This window comes from Dromiciops gliroides, chromosome 1, assembly GCF_019393635.1.
Source record: "Dromiciops gliroides isolate mDroGli1 chromosome 1, mDroGli1.pri, whole genome shotgun sequence".
In the NCBI taxonomy this organism is placed as follows: Eukaryota; Metazoa; Chordata; class Mammalia; order Microbiotheria; family Microbiotheriidae; genus Dromiciops; species Dromiciops gliroides.
The window spans coordinates 46,219,557-46,239,318 of NC_057861.1; the positions used below are offsets into that span (position 1 = coordinate 46,219,557).

The following is a 19,762-nucleotide window of genomic DNA, read 5'->3' on the forward strand; positions in this document are numbered from 1 at the left end:
CATCTTCCTCGTTGGGGGGGGGGGGCAATAAGAATCCCAGGGAGGGGGAGGTATTTCCTCAAGACCACAGAGCCAAGCCTAAGATTGTTTCCTGAATGCCAGGTCTTAGCCTTCCCCGCCCCTCTGCGCTAGGCTAGACCTCGCCTTGCTCTGTGCCCTCGTAAGGGCTCCGCTCTACTTGACGTTCCCTCCAGAGTCCTCACTTCGCATTAGCTGGGGGTTTTCTCCAGAGGCCAGAAGTTAACATATGGCCACAGTTGAGGACTTGGTTTGGTCAACTTTCTTGCCTGGAGTTTGGGGGGAGGGATTACAGAAGCAAGGGACAGCTAGCACATGGTGGCTCCCCCATAGCCAGCATCACACAGGCTTTCTCTGTGGCCAGTTTGCCTGTCTCCTGCTCTGCCCAGTCCTGGACCCCGGCGCCCACCCTTCAACTTGATTGTCTCCACCTCAGACACATTCCGGAGCTTCCCAGGGCCATGTGTAGTGCCTGCCAACAGTCCTGTATTTGTGGAGGTGATGGGGGGGGGGGCTGGGAGCTGGGATCCAGAGGGCCTATTGATGGGAGTGGGGGATGGTGGGCTCATGAGATAGGTAGGTGAGTAGCTATGTATAGATGCATATATACACATATATCACGTGTATGTGGGTGGTGGGTTTTTTTTTTGGTGGGGCAATGAGAGTTAAGTGACTTGCCCAGGGTCATGCAGCTAGTATGTGTCAAGGGTCTGAGGCTGGATTTGAACTCGGGTCCTCCTGACTCCAGGGCCGGTGCTCTATCCACTGCGCCATCTAGCTGCCCCCGTGTGTGTTTTTAATACTGGATTTGGATTCCAAGGCCCTGGATTAATATTGCACCTTTCCCATAGTTGCTGAGTAACTGGTTAAGTTTGTTTCACTGCTCTGGGCTTTAGTTTAAAACCCATCTAAATGGAAGGGGCTGGAGAGTCAGAATAGAGCCTCTGCTGCTTACTTGGTGTGCGCTTGAACAAAATGCTCAGCCGCTCTGTTGACCGCAGGATCCCCATCTGTAAAGTGAGGGGGTTGGATTGGATCACAGGTCGCTTCTGGCTCTAAGCCTGAGATTCTGTGGTGGGTTAAATGAAGGGGGTTGGATTCGATTTCTAATATCCCAGCAGTAGATCTATGAACCATGGGTTGGTAAGATGACCAGGTGGGACAGTGGGAGCTCAGCCACCTTGGCCCACCTTGCCAGCTGGCTCCCAGTATCCTGTCCAATCCTCTCTCCTGTCCCTCAGGCCTCCTTGGCTCAGCCATCGTCACGATGGGGCCTTTTTTTGCACCGATGTTCCCTGTCACCTTCCTCGGATCCAACCCAGGGCTCCCCACTCCTGCTTCTGCTAAGGGGTGGCTGTCCTGCAGAAGCCTCCGTCTCCTTCCACCCCCCACCCCCTGGGTCTCTTCCCCAAACCAGACTCAGCTTCCGCCTTCGCCCCATCTTCAACGCCTCTGTGCAGTTCCTACATTGCCAACTGGGACTCTGCCGCCGTCGGGGTGCCCCACGGAGAGGCCCCCGCAGTGCTGACCAGCCCCCACGGGTCTGTGAGGTTTGGAGGGGGGGGGGGCAGGACACTGGCTCTTGAAGGGAACAAGGGTAGGGGAACTTTTACGTTCTGGCTTGATGGGGATTTCAGCAGGGCATCAGATGTCTGGGTTGGTCTAGAGGAGAGGGGCAAGGATGGAAGGGGAGGTCGGTGAAAGGGGGGTTTCAGTGCCCCTTACTTCCTTTGGGTCTCAGTGTCTCTCCCAGGATGAAGCCTGCACCGGGAGTGGGAGCAGGGAGGAGGTCATCGGAGAAAACCCCCATCTACACACCCTGTCCCAGCCTATCATTGTCACTGTGCCTCAGCCCCTCCACAGACCCCCTCGCATTCCCCCTGGTGAGGCCCTTGAACCCCTTCCTCAGGGCAGTTTAGAGGAAAAAGTGGGGGTGAAGGAAGGTTGTATTTCTGAATCCTTGAGGAAGGCAGCAGCTGGGGGCTTGGATGACTGGGATCCCAAGGAGAAGTCTAGGGATTTTATGCCCCTGGGATAAAGAGCAGATGGTAGGTGTTTTCAGGGGCAAGGGCTTGCACTCCTAGCCCCTAACTCAATCTGCCTGCTCCTCTCCTTCAAAGATCAGTCAGAGGCGGGGCGGGGCCAGGTCCTCCATCCTGACCCACAAGCCACGGGCTGCGGGGGCTTGGACCCTGCCCCAGTTGTGGCCATCGCTGTATCTGCCTTCATCCTGGGGGCTGTCCTTACTGCCGGCTTGGCTCTGATCTATGTCCATACAGGTATGAGGACTCTGCCTTCCTGGGGCCTGGCCTGGGAAGCCTCTTGCAGGAGGCTGGTTGAATACCCAACAAATATTTATTTGCTGGGATTCCTGCACTTCAGCAGTCTCCACCCGGGGAGGGGAGGGGCTCTTTCTTTTCTATCCCCATAACTGGGGCTCTGAGGATTCCCCTCCTCCTAGATGGGGATTAGAGGGGCTACCACACTCCCCAAATCAAGCCTACATTCTCTCTCCCAGCTCCACCCCCACCAAGGGCAGCCCCCCATGCATTTCCAAGCCCCTCCCAGCCTAGGAGGCCTCACTGAGAGCAGGTAAGGGGGGGAAGGGAGACAAGTCAGGGGGAATCAGATGGTAACATCTCAGTTCTGCCACGTTTTACTCAGGGTCTTGGTGAGGGGGTGGTCCTAGAGTTCCTGGGAGAAGCCATTGAGTATGCGTGTGTGTGTGTGTGTGTGTGTGTGTGTGTGTGTCCAGCAATGTGGTATGGTGGAAAGAACCTAGGACTTTGAGTCATAAGACCTGGGTTCAAGTCCCAGCATTCGCACTTCCCTTCTCAGAACCTCTGTTTACTCCTCTGTAAAATCAAAGGACTGGATTAAATTATCTCTAAGGTCCCTTCCACTTCTAAATCTTATCATTTCATGATACCTTTGCTGCAGAGCACTGGTCCTACAGGCAGATTCCAACAGGAGCCCCCATCATCTCCTCCCCTCCTCGAAGCCCTATCTCTACATCTCCCTCTACCTGGGATCGCCAAACCTGAAAAATAAACCTGACTTTTTCTGCAACTGTGGAACCTGCTCTTTTGTGCAGTGACAGGCTGTGGTGTAGAGGATTGGGGATGTGTGGGGGGGGGCAGTCCAAACCACCCAGGAAGTCAAAAGACCTGGGTTCTTTCTAGTATTAGCTCTGCTGCATCCTACCTACATGGCTTTGTGCAAATTTATTTCCCCTCTCAATTCAACAAAAATGAAATGAGCATTCAGTATGTGTCAGGCACTGTGCTAAAGACACAAAGACAAGAACAGAGTAATCTTTTGCTCTCAATGAACTTACATTTTACTGAAGTGGAAGACACACATGTTACCTGTTACCCAGACCTCCCTTCCTTTAAAACCTCGGGCTCACTGGAAAAGGTATAGTCTGGAGCTTACCTTTTAGAGATATGTTAGACATGAGACTTGACCTAGGTCTTTCTGCCTCCAAGGCTAGCTTTTTTTTGTGTGTGGGGGGCAATGGGGGTTAAGTGACTTGCCCAGGGTCACACAGCTAGTGAGTGTCAAATGTCTGAGGCCGGATTTGAACTCAGGTCCTCCTGACTCCAGGGTTGGTGCTTTATCCACCCAGCCGCCCCCTCAAGGCCAGCTTTCTCTACCACCCCATCTCTACCTCTAGAGAAATCTTTAAAGGTTACGTATAGCTCTTGACTAGGTTTCCCAGAAAGTGGGCATAAGGCAATCCCCAAAGATGATACTGTAGAGGAGATCTCCTTTACATCTAGAAGGCCAGAATCTGTAGGATGATGCTGCCTAATTAAAAATCCTCCCTCCTTCATCGAGGAGTTTGGGGCTCTTGAACCACCCCCCATAAGGTAAGGAGCCCCACGCACCTATCTCTCCCATGTGCTGCTCACACAAGGCAGCATTAGTAACTCTAGGCTTGGAGAGGGAATGGAGAAGGAATCTATCCACCTTCTTCTTTGCTGAACTGAAAAATAAGGCACAAGGAAATAGGAAGCGGGGGAGCCCTCTCAGTTTGCTTTATAGATCATAGAGGAGGAGGGGGCTGTTCACCCAATCAACCATCTAGTCTCCAAATTTGTCATCTTGGAGTCAGCTCTATTTGTGGGGAGCCCATCAGAGACATTCTTTGTATCTTTGGCCAGGTGCCAGGATACGTGCCTACCTACACTGGAAGTGCCTTTCAGATACCTACAGGAGAAGGTCTGTTCCTTGTAATCTTATCCATTTGATAAGCAAGCTCATTAAAGTGATCAGGAATTCCTCTTATCATCCCTCTGTAATCTCCTCCAGCTAGATATCAGCTGTGCCAGAAAAATCAAACTGGGTTGGGGTGCTTTGGTGTACATTGGGACATATGCCCCATTCTAAATAGTTCTCTGGGATCTAGGAAGGTTTGAATATTGACCTCTCTTTGACAACCTGCTTTAGTGTTTTGCATCAAGAATCTCAGTTCTTGGGGCAGCTAGGTGGTGCAGTGGATAAAGCACCGGTCTTGGAGTCAGGAGGACCTGAGTTCAAATCTGGCCTCAGACACTTAACACTTACTAGCTGTGTGACTCTGGGCAAGTCACTTAACCCCAGTTGCCTCACTAAAAAAAAAAAAAAAAGAATCTCAGTTCTTAGACATGCATGTTAGAAACCAAACTCTCCATAGCTGGTAGACAGAGATGATGCTTGACCCAAAATTTACTGTTATATGCAATTCAAAAAGCAAGTCATGTTTCACAAAGTTCTCATTTGTTAGCATCTGACTTGACTTTTGTAAAGGACCATCTCAACCTAAAAAATGAGGAGAACACAACAAATTCAAATTTTTTTTTAAGTGAGGCAATTGGGGCTAAGTGACTTGCCCAGGGTCACACAGCTAGTAAGTGTTAAGTGTCTGAGGCCAGATTTGAACTCAGGTACTCCTGACTCCAAGGCCGGTGCTCTATCCACTGCACCACCTAGCTGCCCACAACAAATTCAAATTTAACTGACTAGAAATGGCAGAAATAGATGAAAGAACACAAGCTCCACCTACACACCACCCCCAGGAGAAATCTAATGCCAATTGAATTCACAAGACACATCATCATCAGAGAGGACTTTGGATTGGTTGGAAATTGACCTTTCATTTCCAAGTGAAGAAGCAGATGATCCTGAAGAAAAATCAGCTTCCTCAGTGGATTTCTACAATACACAGGGCAATCTCAATGGAGGTCCAGACAAGTCCTAACTCATCATTATAATCACTAACCCATAACTTCACATCACAGGCAAGAAACCTCTTTTGTAATACTGGTACAGCCATTGGTGTGTGCATTTGGTGGATATTCCAGTTGACACTTGAGCTGTTTCAATATCAACAGCAGCCCCCAAGGCTTATGTCCTGCCTTCTGCAAATCTAGAGAAAGATAGGGTCAGTGGACTGTTGGAATGTGGTTTATAATTTTGCCCACAAGGTGGTGCACTACAACCATCCCCCAAGTGGTCTTGTTAGGGTCATTTTGGCACATGTGCAAAGGGTCTCTCTTTTCATTTTATTTTTTTTTTTTAGTGAGGCAATTGGGGTTAAGTGACTTCCCCGGGGTCACACAGCTAGTAAGTGTTAAGTGTCTGAGGTCGGATTTGAACTCAGGTCCTCCTGACTCCAGGGCTGGTGCTCTATCCACTGTGCCATCTAGCTGCCCCAGGGTCTCTCTTTTCAAATGAGCAGACAATGAACTATGCCAAGCCACTGGCTTCAAAAGGGCCTTGTCATGGAAAAACAAAAGCAACTCTCATTGATCTGAATTCTGAATTTCAGTTGAAGAGATAGTAAATATTACACCAAAAATATAAAAATTAAAGAGGCTTTTTGCTCATTATAGCCTGACTCCAAAGTTTGACTGTAGGAAAATCTTCAAAATAAAGCTTCTGTATTGCTTATGTCTGGATTTCCCCAAATGTGGGTAACAAACCCCAACTCACACATAAGTATTCATTATACAATATAGATACTGAGTACAAGATAGTTTTTAATTCAGGACCTACTCTCTACCCCCTCTTCCCCAAAAGAATAAGATACAAAGGATACATTGGAGCCCTGGAAAAAATATATAAAAATAGAGCACTTTATGCCCAGGTGGGTAAAGACTTTAGAACAGTCATTTCCCTTTAGCCAGCCTGGTATAGAAACCTGTTATTTCCATATTCAGGAGAAAACTTTCAATTCCATCATAAAGGAGAGTGGAGTCAAGATGGCAGAGTTCCTAACTGACCCAACCTAATTCCTCCACAACAACTTAGAAAGTGTGTCAGATCTAATTCTGATCATGAAAGCGATAAAAAGTCACAGTGAGTCATTTTTCCAGCCCAGGGCAGCTTAGGGAGACAGATCTGCAGACACTGTGGAACGGATTTGCTAGGATTATGAGAAGCATCAGCTGTGGTCTAGGGAGCATTCTGGTACTCAGGAATGGAAAGGAGGCTGAGACAGAGTACAGGGCCAGGGAGTGCAAAGGTAGAAAGACATAGTAGGGGAATCCCTGAACTAGTGCTGAGAGTTAGGATCCTGGTCTCTGAGAATAATACTTCCTCAGCATTATGCTTTTCAAAGAAATAAGAGGATCATCACCACTCTGGTTCCTGTAGTTGGAGGACTGGAGCCAGTTCAGTAGATCCTAGACAAAAGAGGAGGCAGCACTTAAGTTGCTCTGAGCCTGTAGGACCTCTCAATGGGTTAACAGTGACTGAGTTCAACAGCAGTCTACTGAAACTCAACCATGCACATGCCAACAGACCCAAACCCAGGATATGAACTTACAGAACCCAGGCCAGAAGGGTAGTGAACTTTTAAGTAATTACTTCATTCATTTAAGAGCTTCTGTGATCTTTTATCTTTGTGCTGCTTTCACAACTCAGTTGGGAGCCTGTAAGTTTTTAGGGCTCCAAAAATGGTGTGATTCAAGAAGAGGTCTACTTCCCCATATAGAAGTATACTCAATTTTGTTGGGTAGGTTATTCTTGGTTATAATCCTGGATCCTTTGTATTCTGGATGCCATATTCTAAGCTCTCCATTCTCTCCACTTCTTTAACTTGGTGGCTGCTAAAATCTTTTGTAATCCTGACTGCAGCTCCTTGGTACTTGAATTCAAAGATGATGCATAGATAGACATACTCCACCCCCCTCCCCCCTGCCAAAGTGCATAGATTCCAACACTAATATAAAGTCCAGACTGGAAGAATGAGCAAATAAAAAAATAATTCAACCACAAAAATCTACTATGGTGTTAGGAAAGCTCAAGACACAAAGAAGAAGACAATGACTTAGAAAAATGAAAGATTTGACATAAGTCCAATAAGAATTCTTGGAAGAGATAAAGAGAAACACACACAAACACACACACACACACACACACACACACACATATATATATATATATATAACACAAATGAAACCAGCAAAGGAAAAATAGGAAAAGAAGAAATGAGAGTTATGCAAGAAATATATGAAAAGAGAATTAACATCTTAATAAAAGAGGAACAAACCTTTAGAAAAAAATAACTCCTTGAAAATTAGAATTGACCAAATGAGAGCTAATGACTCCATAAGACATGCAAAAATAATAAAACAAAGTCAAAAGATTGGAAAAAAGAATAAAAAGTGAAATATCTCAGGAAAAATAGCTGACCTAGAAAATAGATCAAGACGAGATAAGAACTGATGAACTACCTGAATGCCATGGTTACCACCCCCTCCAAAAAAGCCTAGCTATCATATTTCAAGAAATTATAAAAAAAACCTGCCCAGATATTTTAGAACCAGAGAGCAAAATAGAAATCAAAATAATCCATTGGTCACCTCTTAGAAAAAAAAAATCCCCAAATGAAAACACCTAGGAATATTACAGCCAAAGCTCAAGGCTCCCAGGTCAAAGAAAAACTACTGCAAGTAGCCAAAAAGAAAGAATTTAAGTACCAAGGAACCACAGTCAGGATTAAAAAAGATTTGGCATCCACCAAGCTAAAGAAATGGAGATAGTGGAGAGCTTAGGATATGACATCCAGAAGGCAAAGGATCCAGAATTATAACCAAGAATAAACTAGTCAACAACATTGAGTACACTTCTATGGGGGGGAATGGATTATCAATAAAATAGAGGACTTTGAAGCATTCCTGAAGAAAATATCAGAGCTAAATAGAAAATTTTACATTCAAATACTGGACTCAGCAGAAACATAAAAACATAAATATGAATGAAAAATCATAAGTGACTAAATAAGGTTAAACTTTTTACATCATGAATTTTATCATCATGAATGAACTTCCTAAGGAAAAAACACCAGGACCAGATGGATTCACAACTGAAAATTTTTTTTCATAACTGAATTTTACCAAACTTTTAAAGAACAATTAATTCCAATACTATGTAAATTATTTGGGAAAAAAAGGCAAAGAAGTAATCCTACCAAATTCCTTTTATGACACAAACATGGTGTTGATATCTAAATAAGGAAAAGCAAAAACAGAGAAAGAAAACTATAGACCAATTTCCCTAATTAATATTGATGCAAACATTTTAAAGAAAGTATTAGCAAGAAGATTACAAATACCATACACTGTGACCAGGTGGGATTTATAACAGAAATATAGGGATGGTTCAATATAAGGAAAATTATCAGAATAATTGGTTGCATAGATGACAAAAACAACAAAAAGCATGTGTTTATCTCAATAGATGCAGAAAAAGCTTTTGACAAAATGCAATACTCATTCCTATTTAAAAAAAAAAACACTAGAAAACATAGGAACAAATGGAGCTTTCCTTAAAATGATAAATAGTATCTATCCAAAACCATCAGCAAGCATTATCTGTAATGGGGAAAAGCTAGAAGCCTTTCCAATAAGAGCAGGAGTGAAGTAAGATGTCCTTTATCACCATTAATATTAAATGTACTAGAAGTGCTAGCTATAGCAATAAATTTTAAAAAAGAAATTGAGGGGCAGCTAGATGGCGCAGTGGTTAAAGCACCAGTCCTGGATTTGGGAGTACCTGAGTTCAAATCCGGCTTCAGACACTTAACACTTACTAGCTGTGTGACCCTGGACAAGTCACTTAACCCCAATTGCCTGCAAAAAAGAAAAAAAGAAATTGAAGGAATAGGCACAGGTAAAGAGGAAACAAAACTATAATTTTTGCAGATGATCAGATGGTTTAGTTAGAGAACCCTAAGAGTCAACAAAGTTGCAGGATATAAGATAAACCCACATAAATTAGTATATTATCAACAAAATCCAGCAGGAAGAAATAGAAAGAGAAATTCCATTTAAAACAACTACTGACATTATTATTATTTTTAAAAATAAAAGTATTTTATTATTTTCCAGTTATATCTAAGGATAGTTTTCAACATTTATTTTCATAGGATTTTTAGTTCCAAATTTTTCTCCCACCCTCCCTTCTCTCCCTCCTCCCCAAGATGGAAAGCAATCTGATATAGTTTAGATATGTACAGTCACATTAAACATATTTCTGCATTAATCATATTGTGAAAGAAGAATCAGAATACAAGGTAAAAACTTTACAAAAGAAGGGAAAATAATGGCCCCAAAGTAGAAACTGTATGGTTCAATCTGCATTCATAATCCACGGTTCTTTTTTCTGGATGTGGCAAACATTTTCTATCATGAACTCTTTGAAATTGTTTTGGATCATTGCACTCCTGAGAAGAGCCAAGTCTATCACCATTGTTCATCACACAATGTTGCTGTTACTGTGTACGATTTTCTCCTGGTTCTGCTCCTCTCAGTCAGCATCACTTCATGTAAGTCCTTTCAGGTTTCTCTGAACTCCTCCTGCTCATCATTTCTTATAGCACAATAGTATTCCATTACATTCATGTACCAGAACTTGTTTAGCCATTCCCCAATTGCTGGGCATTCCCTCGACTTCCAATTCTTTTCCACCACAAAGAGAGCTGCTATAAATATTTTTGTACATATGGGTCTTTTCCCCTCTTCTATGATCTCTTTGGGATACAGACCTAGTAGTGGTATTACTTGGTGAAAGGGTGTGAACAGTCCCATAGCACTTTGGGCATAGTTCCAAATTGCTCTCCAGAATGGTTGGATAAGTTCACAGTTCCACCAACAATGCAGTAGTGTAACTACTAACATTATAAAATACTTCCAATGGGGGCAGCTAGGTGGCGCAGTGGATAGAGCACCGGCCCTGGAGTCAGGAGGACCTGGGTTCAAATCCAGCCTCAGACACTTAACACTTACTAGCTGTGTGACCCTGGGCAAGTCACTTAACCCCCCAATTGCCTCACTAAAAAAAATTAAAATAAAATAAAATACTTCCAAGATACACAGGGACTATATGAACATAATTATAATATCCTCTTTGCAAAATAAAGATAGATGTAAATAATTGGAGAAATATTAATTGCTCATGGATAGGCTGAACCAATACAATAAAAATGACAATTACCTAAATTTACTTTAGTGCCACACTGACAAAACTACTAAAGAATTACTCCAAAGAGCTAGAAAAATAACAAAATTCATCTGGAAGAACAAAAAGGTGAAGAATAATAAGGCAATCAATTAAAAAATGGGAAAGAAAAGAATCCATAATAAAAAGTTGTGATTGTCAAAACAATTTGGTACTGGGGAACTGATCAGGTACACCATATACAGAAGTAAATGGTCTCAGTAAAACCTAATGTTGTACAAACCCAAAGACCCCAGGTATTTGGGCAAGAACTAAATATTCAACTGTTGGGAATATTAAAAAAATATATTCAAATGGGAATTTTTTTTTAAATTAAGTTTTCAAAAACTCTTGGGAGACTGGAAAGAAGTCTGGAAGAAACTAGGTATAGACCAACATCTCTCAATACATTCCAAGAAAAGTTCAAAATGGACACATAGTTTAGACATAACAACTGACATCATAAGCAAATTAGTGGAGCATAGAAGGAATTACCTGTCAGATCTCATCATAAGAAAAGATTATGACCAAACAAGAGAGAGAAATTCACAAGAGGTAAAATGGATAATTTTAATTAGATAAAAATAAACCATTTTTACACAAACAAAATAAATGTAGCCAAAATTAGAAGAAAAGCAGGATGGGCAGCTAGGTGGCACAGTGGATAAAGCACCAGCCCTGGATTCAGGAGGACCTGAGTTCAAATCCAGCCTCAGATACTTGACACTTATTAGCTGTGTGACCCCGGGCAAGTCACTTAACCCTCATTGCCCCGCAAAAGAAGAAAAAGGAGGAGGAGGAGAAAGAGGAAAAGGATCGCTAAAAAAGAAATTGACAAATACTGGAAGAGATGTGGGAAAATAGGTACACTAATATACTGTTGGAGATATAAACTAGTCCAACCATTCTGAAAAACAACTTTTAACTGTGACCCCAAAGCTAGTAAGCTGTTTATGTGCTTTGATCCAGTGTTACCACTACTAGATCTATATCCCAAAGAGATCAAGGACCCATAAGTACAAAAATATTTATAGTAGCTCTTTTTGTGGTGGCAAAAAAATTGGGAAATGAGGAGATGCCCATCAATTGGGGAATGGCTGAACAAGTTATGGTATATGAATGCAATGGAATACCATCGTTGTATAAAAAATGACGAGGGGGAGGGCTTCAGAAAAACCTGGGGATGCTTGTATGAACTGATACAATGTGAAGTAAGCAAATCCAGGAGAATAATTCATAAAATGACAATATTATAATATATTATAAATATAATCAATTTTGGAAGACTTAGTAACTTTGATCAACATGACTCCACACATTACATAGGACTCATGATGAAATGTAATATCCATCTCCAGAAAGAGAGCTGATGAAGTCAGAATACAGAACAAAGCACATTTCCTTCCCTTTATTTTTTGAACATAACTAATACAGAAATTTATTTTGCATTATTATATATATATATATATTTGTAATGGATCATGTTTTTCTTTTCAATGGGTGGGAGAGTGAGATGATGGAAGGAGAGAATTTGGAACTGAAAATAAAACAAAATTGAATTTTAAAAACCAAATCAATTCTATCACAAAGTGTAATGCTGATATCCAAAAGGACCTAACCAGCTTTTCAGATGGTTGAACTTTTAGTGATTTGACCTCATTTATTTATTTATCTATTTATTTATTCATTCATTCATTCATTCATTTATTCATTCGTTTGTTTGGTTTTGTTTATTTTGCTTACTCATTCATTCATTTGTTCATTTATTCATATGTCTATTTATTTGTTCATTCATTCATTCATTCATCTATTTATCTATTTATCCATCTATTTAGTTAGTTAGTTAGTTAGTGATTTGACTTCTTACCCGAGTTAACAGTTGTTCTCTTGATGTACATTTTAGCATAACTTGTACATATCTTTTATTTAAACCCAGATACAGGTCACTTCATGTGACCAAGACTTAACTTTTGTAGAAAATTGATCAGATAATATAGCCTGATAATGTGGAATCAGGCTTTTTGACATTCTGTTTACTTCTATAAAGCATCAGATCTATGCAGGATATCTAAGAATAAGATTTCCAACATCTGAAAGAGTTGACCCAGAGTTTCCCTCCTATGGCCGATAAGAGAATTTACTAAATAAATATTACATCTTGCCACCACCCTAACAAGAGTATATGTTAAATCTAAGCCTTAAGAACCAGTTTCCCCCTCTCTCCAATAACTCAATGTTTCCCCTCATTGTCAAGGAGCAGTTACTCAACCTTGAGTTATAGAAAAGCTTGCAGGGCAGCTAGGTGGCGCAGTGGATAGAGCACTGGCCCTGGATTCAGGAGGACCCGAGTTCAAATCTGACCTCAGACACTTGACACTTACTAGCTGTGCGACCTTGGGCAAGTCACTTAACCCCAATCACCTCACCAAAAAAAAAAAAAAAGCTTGCATTAGCACACCTGTAGATCTGTGCATCTAGTTGATTTACATAAGATTTTTCTGTATTGCCTTATTGTTTTCACATGATAGTAGAAGAGCAATGTAATGCCTAACAAGAAATTGTATAAGATAAAATAAAAGTGGGGCGGCTAGGTGGCGCAATGGATAAAGCACCGGCCCTGGATTCAGGAGTACCTGAGTTCAAATCCAGCCTCAGACACTTGACACTTACTAGCTGTGTGACCCTGGGCAAGTCACTTAACCCTCATTGCCCCACTTTAAAAAAAAAAAGATAAAATAAAAGCAATGCAAGTAAACTGAAAAAAAACACACACAAAAAGAAGAATATGGAAAGAGCACAGCAAGATGAGTTCTGAGATGAAGGCAAGTTTGTAATAACATAGGAATTTGGGAGGGAGAGGGCTGAGGTATACGGAGGAGGTTTTCACCTAGGTGACTGCATCACATGGATCTGGAGAGGAAGAGGTTGGAACGCATTAGTCATAGAGCAAGTCAATAATATTCATGGTGATTTTTTCTCTCCTCTGGGCCACAGCATTCCCCTCCACTGCCTTCTGTCTCATACTGGTATTCCTGCTCACTGCCTCACTCATCCTCTTCACCATCTGGCACATGATAGTATTTGATAACCCAAAGACTGATTACAAGAATCCTATAGACCAATCCTGGAGAAGGAAATGGAAAACAAGTCCAGTATCTTTGCCAAGAAAACCCTATGGACAGCATGGCCCATGGGGTCACGAAGAGTCAGACATAGCTGAACAACTGAACAAAAACTAGACCAATTCAATAGACAATCCTCTTATACTCCTAGAATGTCTCATCCATGCTTTCTTTCATATCATCTTTCTTTGTGAGGCAGAATGGTTTATACTGGTTCTCAATTTGTCATTCTTGGCATATCAAATTTGGAACATGACTTATGTTTTGGTGAGCTCTTAAAATAACAGACTCCATCCAGTTAAGTGCACTCAAAAGTTACAAGGTGAAAGGATTTTATCCAACAAGAAATTGTTTTGAGGATTAGCTCATGGAATATGATCAGTTAACTTTTTGTGTGTGCGTGTGAGGCAATGAGGGTTAAGTAACTTGCCCAGGGTCACACAGCTAGTAAGTGTCAAGTGTTTGAGGCCTGATTTTTAACTCAGGTCTTCCTGGATCCAAGGCCAGTGCTTTAACCACTGCACCATCTAGCTGACCCTGATCGGTTACTTTTTTTAAAAAAAGCTTTTATTTAAAAAATATTTTTATGGTTTTTATCTGTGTAAAGACTATTTTCATATGGTAGTTCTTGGATAAAGAAATTCATTGGAATGAAACATCAATGAATATAAAAGGATTGTGTCTGGTGTCGACAAGTTGGAACTTGTACTCCTTAAGGAAGAGTCGTAATTTTCTGAAGGGTTGAATTAATTACTGACTGTTCTTAGTCTGTTGGAAGTGTTTGTTTATAGAAATTTCTAGTAGCTTATTTGGGTTTTAATGACATATTAATTGTAAATTAGCTGCAGAGATCAAGTGCTTTAGAAGGACTAAAAACTTTGTATATATGACCTTGTCAGACACCTTATAGGTTTCTTTACATATCAGATAAAAAGATGACATGGATATATTTGCAAAAATAAGGATGCTAATTGGGGGGAAGGTGGGGCAGCTAGGTGGCACAGGAGATAGAGCACTAGCCCTGGATTCAGAAGGACCTGAGTTCAAATCTGGCCTCAGACACTTGAAACTTACTAGCTGTGTGACCCTGGGCAAGTCACTTAACCCTCATTGCCCTGCAAAAAAAATAAGGATGCTCAGATTTTTTCTTAATATTTTAGCATTAGCCCTATATATTGGATAACCAAGGAATTTTCCCATAATGGTTTCACAAAATTAGTATGCTTTAATTCTTAAGCATAAATGGACCTGTAAATATACACCAAATTAGCTTTGAAGGAATACATTTTTTGTTTTGTTTTGTTTTTTGTTTTTTTAGTGAGGCAATTGGGGTTAAGTGACTTGCCCAGGGTCACACAGCTAGTAAGTGTTAAGTGTCTGAGACTGGATTTGAACTCAGGTCCTCCTGACTCCAGGGCCAGTGCTCTATCCACTGCACCACCTAGCTGCCCCCAGGAATACATTTTAAATGTTTTTATATGCTGCAATCACTTAGTAAGAAATTCTGTATTCGATTGTTACAATGCGGCAATAAAAGAATTTGCAAATTATACTTTAGATGTTCAGAACAGAAAGTGATAGTGAACATTGTGCAACCACCCTCCCATTCCTCAGTGCAATACAATAAAAGTCTAAAATTAAAAATTCTTTTCAGTGCATTTTTTGAAAAATTACAGAGCCCCTTAAAATGGCTTAATTTGTACCTACAATAAATGCATATTACTTACAATAATGATCACTAGCATTTATGGAGGACCCAGATTTGCAAAATGCTTTACAAGTTTGATCCTTACCACAACCCTGGGAGATAAGTACTATTTTTTACCATCCCCACACACACACACACACACATTTTACATCTGAGAAAATTGAGGCAGAGATTAAGTGTATCCCATGGGCTCAGACAGCTAGGAAGTGTCTGAGGCTGGATTTGAACTCAGGTCTTCTTTACTCCAGGCCCAATGTTCTACTGCACCAACTAGTTCTCTAACAAGAATTTTTTAAGTGCCTCCTATGGGCCATACACTGTGCTGAGGGCTAGGGATGCAGAGATAGGCAAAAATCATCCCTGCCTTCCAGGAGCTCACATTCTTTTCTTTTTTTTTTTTTTTTTTTTGGTGAGGTAATTGGGGTTAAGTGACTTGCCCAGGGTCACACAGCTAGTAAGTGTCAAGTGTCTGAGGCTGGATTTGAACTCAGGTCCTCCTGAATCCAGGGCTGATGCTCTATCTACTGTGCCACCTAGCTGCCCCTGGAGCTCACATTCTAATGAGGCAGACAACATGAAAACAACTATGTAAATACAAGATATTTACAGACTCAAAGGAAGGTAATCTCCGAGGAAAGGCATAACTTTGCCGCGGGGTGTGTATGTGTGTGTGTGTGGGGGGGTTGTCATTTAAACTGAGACTTGAAGTAAATCACAGAAGCCTGGAGGGAGAAACATTCTAATCACGGGCAAGGTGAGGAGTTGAGACGTTGTGTGAGGACCAGCAAGCAGGTCAGCCCCAGTGGATGATAGAATACTTGGAGGGGAATAACGTGTAAGCAGACAGGAAGACTGGTTGAGAGGGGCCCGTTGTGAAGAACAGGTGGTTAATTCTACAGGTACACCTCAGAGATATTGTGGGTACAGTTCCATACCACTGCAATCAAGTGACTATTGAAATAAAATGAGTCACATGAATTTTTTAGTTTCCCAGAGTATATAAAAGTTCTGTTTATATTATTCTGTAGTCTGTTAAATATGCAATAGTATTATGTCTAAAAAATTATATAGGGGGCAGCTAGGTGGCGCAGTGGATAGAGCAGCAAGCCCTGGATTCAGGAGGACCTGAGTTCAAATCCTGCCTCAAACACTTGACACTAGCTGAGTGACCCTGGGCAAGTCACTTAACCCTCATTGCCCCCCCAAAAAAATAATGTACATACCTTAATGAAAAGTCCTTTTTAAAAATTTTTCCCCCTTATATCCATTTAGACTTTAATCATAAACAAAAATAACAAAATAAGTAGTTAATTAGCATGTTGTGGATACCATGAAAAAAATTGCATAATTGAATATGAATGGATATTGGTAAGTTAGTGGAAGAGACTGCCATTGCATGACAATGTACTAAAACTTATTAAATGAGAAACATAGAAGCAAAGTCCTCGAAATCAATTCAAATTTCAGATATGAAAAAATGTTAGAATTTAAATGTTACTCTTATCTTATTCTCTTCCTCCTATATATTCTGTCTCTTTGTTTAGTCCTTGGATAGAAAGATTTTTCTCCATTTTTAAAAGAGGTCATTTGATTTATGATGCTAACAATCATGCCCAGGCATGGGAGATGTGTTGTATGATTATTTATAACAGGATATAATAGTACTGATTGCTTGATGGAATGAGTCATCAAAAAATAAAAGAATATTCAGTCATTTATATCCTCACCATTAAATTTTAGAAATGATTAATCAGTCTTATATTTTCAATCAACATTATTATATCTAAATGGCGATTTAATTTTAATTCAGTTTTTTTTTTTGAGAACCCAAAGAATGAGTGACAATATAGATACAATTTTGATGAGTCAAAAAATAAGTGAAATCAAATTTCAACCTTGAAATAAGTTTCTGGGGAACTTTTTAAGATCAAAACCTGCAATCAAATATTTCTTAGATAAATTTTTATGGAAGTTAGTTGTGCTACCTTTAATCCTCAGAATTTAACAGCTCCTCTGATATCAGGTTGACCACTTGTGGTCAATCAACTTCTGGAAGTATCTTGATTTAAAATTATAATATAATAATAACAATAATAGTAAGAACAGTAGCAACAACAACAATAACAGGAGGAGGAAGAGGAGGAAGAATAGTAGTAGTATAGTAGTAATAATTAGTTTTCAACATTTCAAGCTTTCCAATTTCAGATTTTTCTCCCTCCCTCCCCTCCATCCCCCTCCCCTAGACAGCAGATAATCTGATATAGGTTATATATATATAATAACATCAAACAGATTTCTGCATTAGTCATGTGATATGAGAAGAATCAGAGCAAAAAGGAGAAACCTCAAAAAAGAAAAACAACAGCACCAAAACCAAAAGAAATCGTATGGTCCAATCAGCGTCCATATTCCACAGTTCCTTATGGAAAGTACTTTATTGCTAAAAAGAATGCTAACCATCAGCCTTCAGGGAGTCATAATCTTTTTGCTGGTGGAATGTCTTGCCTCAATGTTGATGGCTGCTGATTGATCAGTTGGTGGCTGTTGATAGTTAGGGTGGCCAAGGCAATTTCTTAAAATTAGACAACAATGAAGTTTGCCACATGGATTGACTTTTTCTTTCACTTGAACACTTAGAGGCCATTGTAGGGTTACCAATTGGCCAACTTTCAATATTCTTGTGTCTCAGAGAACAGGGAGGCCCTAGGAGAGGGAGAGAGATGGTGAACAGCCGGCAGGTCAGTCTGTGGGACTGTAAGGGTCAAATTTAGTATGGGGAGAGTTAATTGGGCAGCTTGCCATAATATTGGGGTAAGAAAGGAGATTAACAACATCTTTACAATAAACAAAATAGGGTTTATTAATGAGAACAAATTTAAAACACAAGTGAGGTTAATAGAGCTAGGGACAATGAAAAAAGGAATAGGGGAAGGAAAAAATATGACCCACAAACTCACCACTACCCAGAATCAGCAGTTCCAAAGAGAACCAGCTGTACAGTGTCTCTCTCCCTTTCCCTCAAGCGCCAAAGTGCCTCTCCTCCCTGGCTTTCTCCCAAAACCCCCCTCTCCCACAAGAAACAAGGCTGTCCACACACATAGCCCCAAGCTAATTGGCTGGCAGCCCTGATTGACAGAACTAACAGGCGACTCTACAAATGTAAACCAGCCAGCTTCCAGGTGCCGAAGATGGACTTGTCCTCACTAGGATTCTCTTCATGGTGGGATTCCCTACAGTATCTCTCCAGCAGGGGGCGGTATTCCAATTCTCACAGGACAGTCAGAACACACACAACATTTATCCATTAAGTTCTGTGTCTTATATGGGTATGGTTTGTGGCGCCCCAAAACAATTACAATAGTAACATCAACAATCACTGATCACAGATCAGCATGATGGATGGAATAATAATAGAAAAGTTTTAAATATTACAAGAATTACCAAAATGTGACACATGGACACGATGTCAGCACATGCTATTGAAAAAATGATGCTGATAGACTCACTCGATGCAGAGTTGCCATAGACCTTCAATTTGTAAAAAACAAACAAACAAACACAAAACCACAATATCTACAAAGCACAAGAAAGTGAAACATGAGGCATGCCTGTATTTGACTGGAGTGGCAATGGTCAAGAGTTCTGTGGTGGCAGTGGGTGGGATGTAGTCTATTTTCTCCCAAGCACGCTCAAATCCTAGGATCATAGATTTAGAGCTGATGAGGATTCTTAGAGGCTGTCTAGCCCAATTCCCTCATTTTACAGAGGGAGAAACTGAGGCCAGAGAGGTGACCTTACCAAAAGTGTGACTTGCCTAAAGCCACATGGATAGTTAAGTGGAAGAGACAGGACTTGCACAGTTGTTGTTGATGTTTGTCCTTTGTTCTTGAAGAGGACCATGACACAGGGAGGGAATGTCATGACTTGCAGTGAATTGCATTTAAGTGAGGGAGGGCTGTGCAAAGTGTGTGTGTGTATACTGATATGTATATGTGTGTGTATATATATATATATATATATATGTACACCTATACAATACACTGTAGCACATGCTTCCCCCAACAACCTCATTGCCTGGGTCATTCACCTTTGACTAGAAGCCACTTGGTGGCGATGCCACAGGAAGAGGCCCAGAGTTTGAGAAGTCTAGCTGCAAGGGGGAAAAGGGAAAGCTGGCCCCCTCCCATTGTGAAGAGAAAGAAGTGGGGGAGGGGTGGGGCAGCGGTGATGTCATAATTCAGCAACAGTCTGAAAACCTTCCTTAATTCTTTCCTTCTTAGTCTCCCTCAGCTTTGGTCTGGTCTTCTCCAGCTCCTGCCCAGATAAGCCCAGCCGCTGCCCCAGTCCTGGCTTGGTTGCTGAGCAACAGGGAAGTGGCTCTGGCTCCGGTTCCCAATTGCTGAGTCTCATTTGCCTCTGGTCATTAGCC

At 41.2% G+C, this 19,762-nt stretch overlaps 1 protein-coding gene across 1 annotated transcript; it reads left to right on the plus strand.

Annotated features, from left to right (window-relative positions):
- The first annotated feature begins 247 nt into the window (after window positions 1–247).
- On the plus strand, window positions 248–3,058 carry TGFBR3L (transforming growth factor beta receptor 3 like). The gene is given in 5 exon segments (XM_043990319.1): window positions 248–483; window positions 1,175–1,559; window positions 1,760–1,901; window positions 2,139–2,297; window positions 2,537–3,058. Coding segments are annotated over 5 exon segments (990 nt in total). The 3' UTR covers window positions 2,605–3,058.
- The last annotated feature ends 16,704 nt before the right edge of the window (window positions 3,059–19,762 follow it).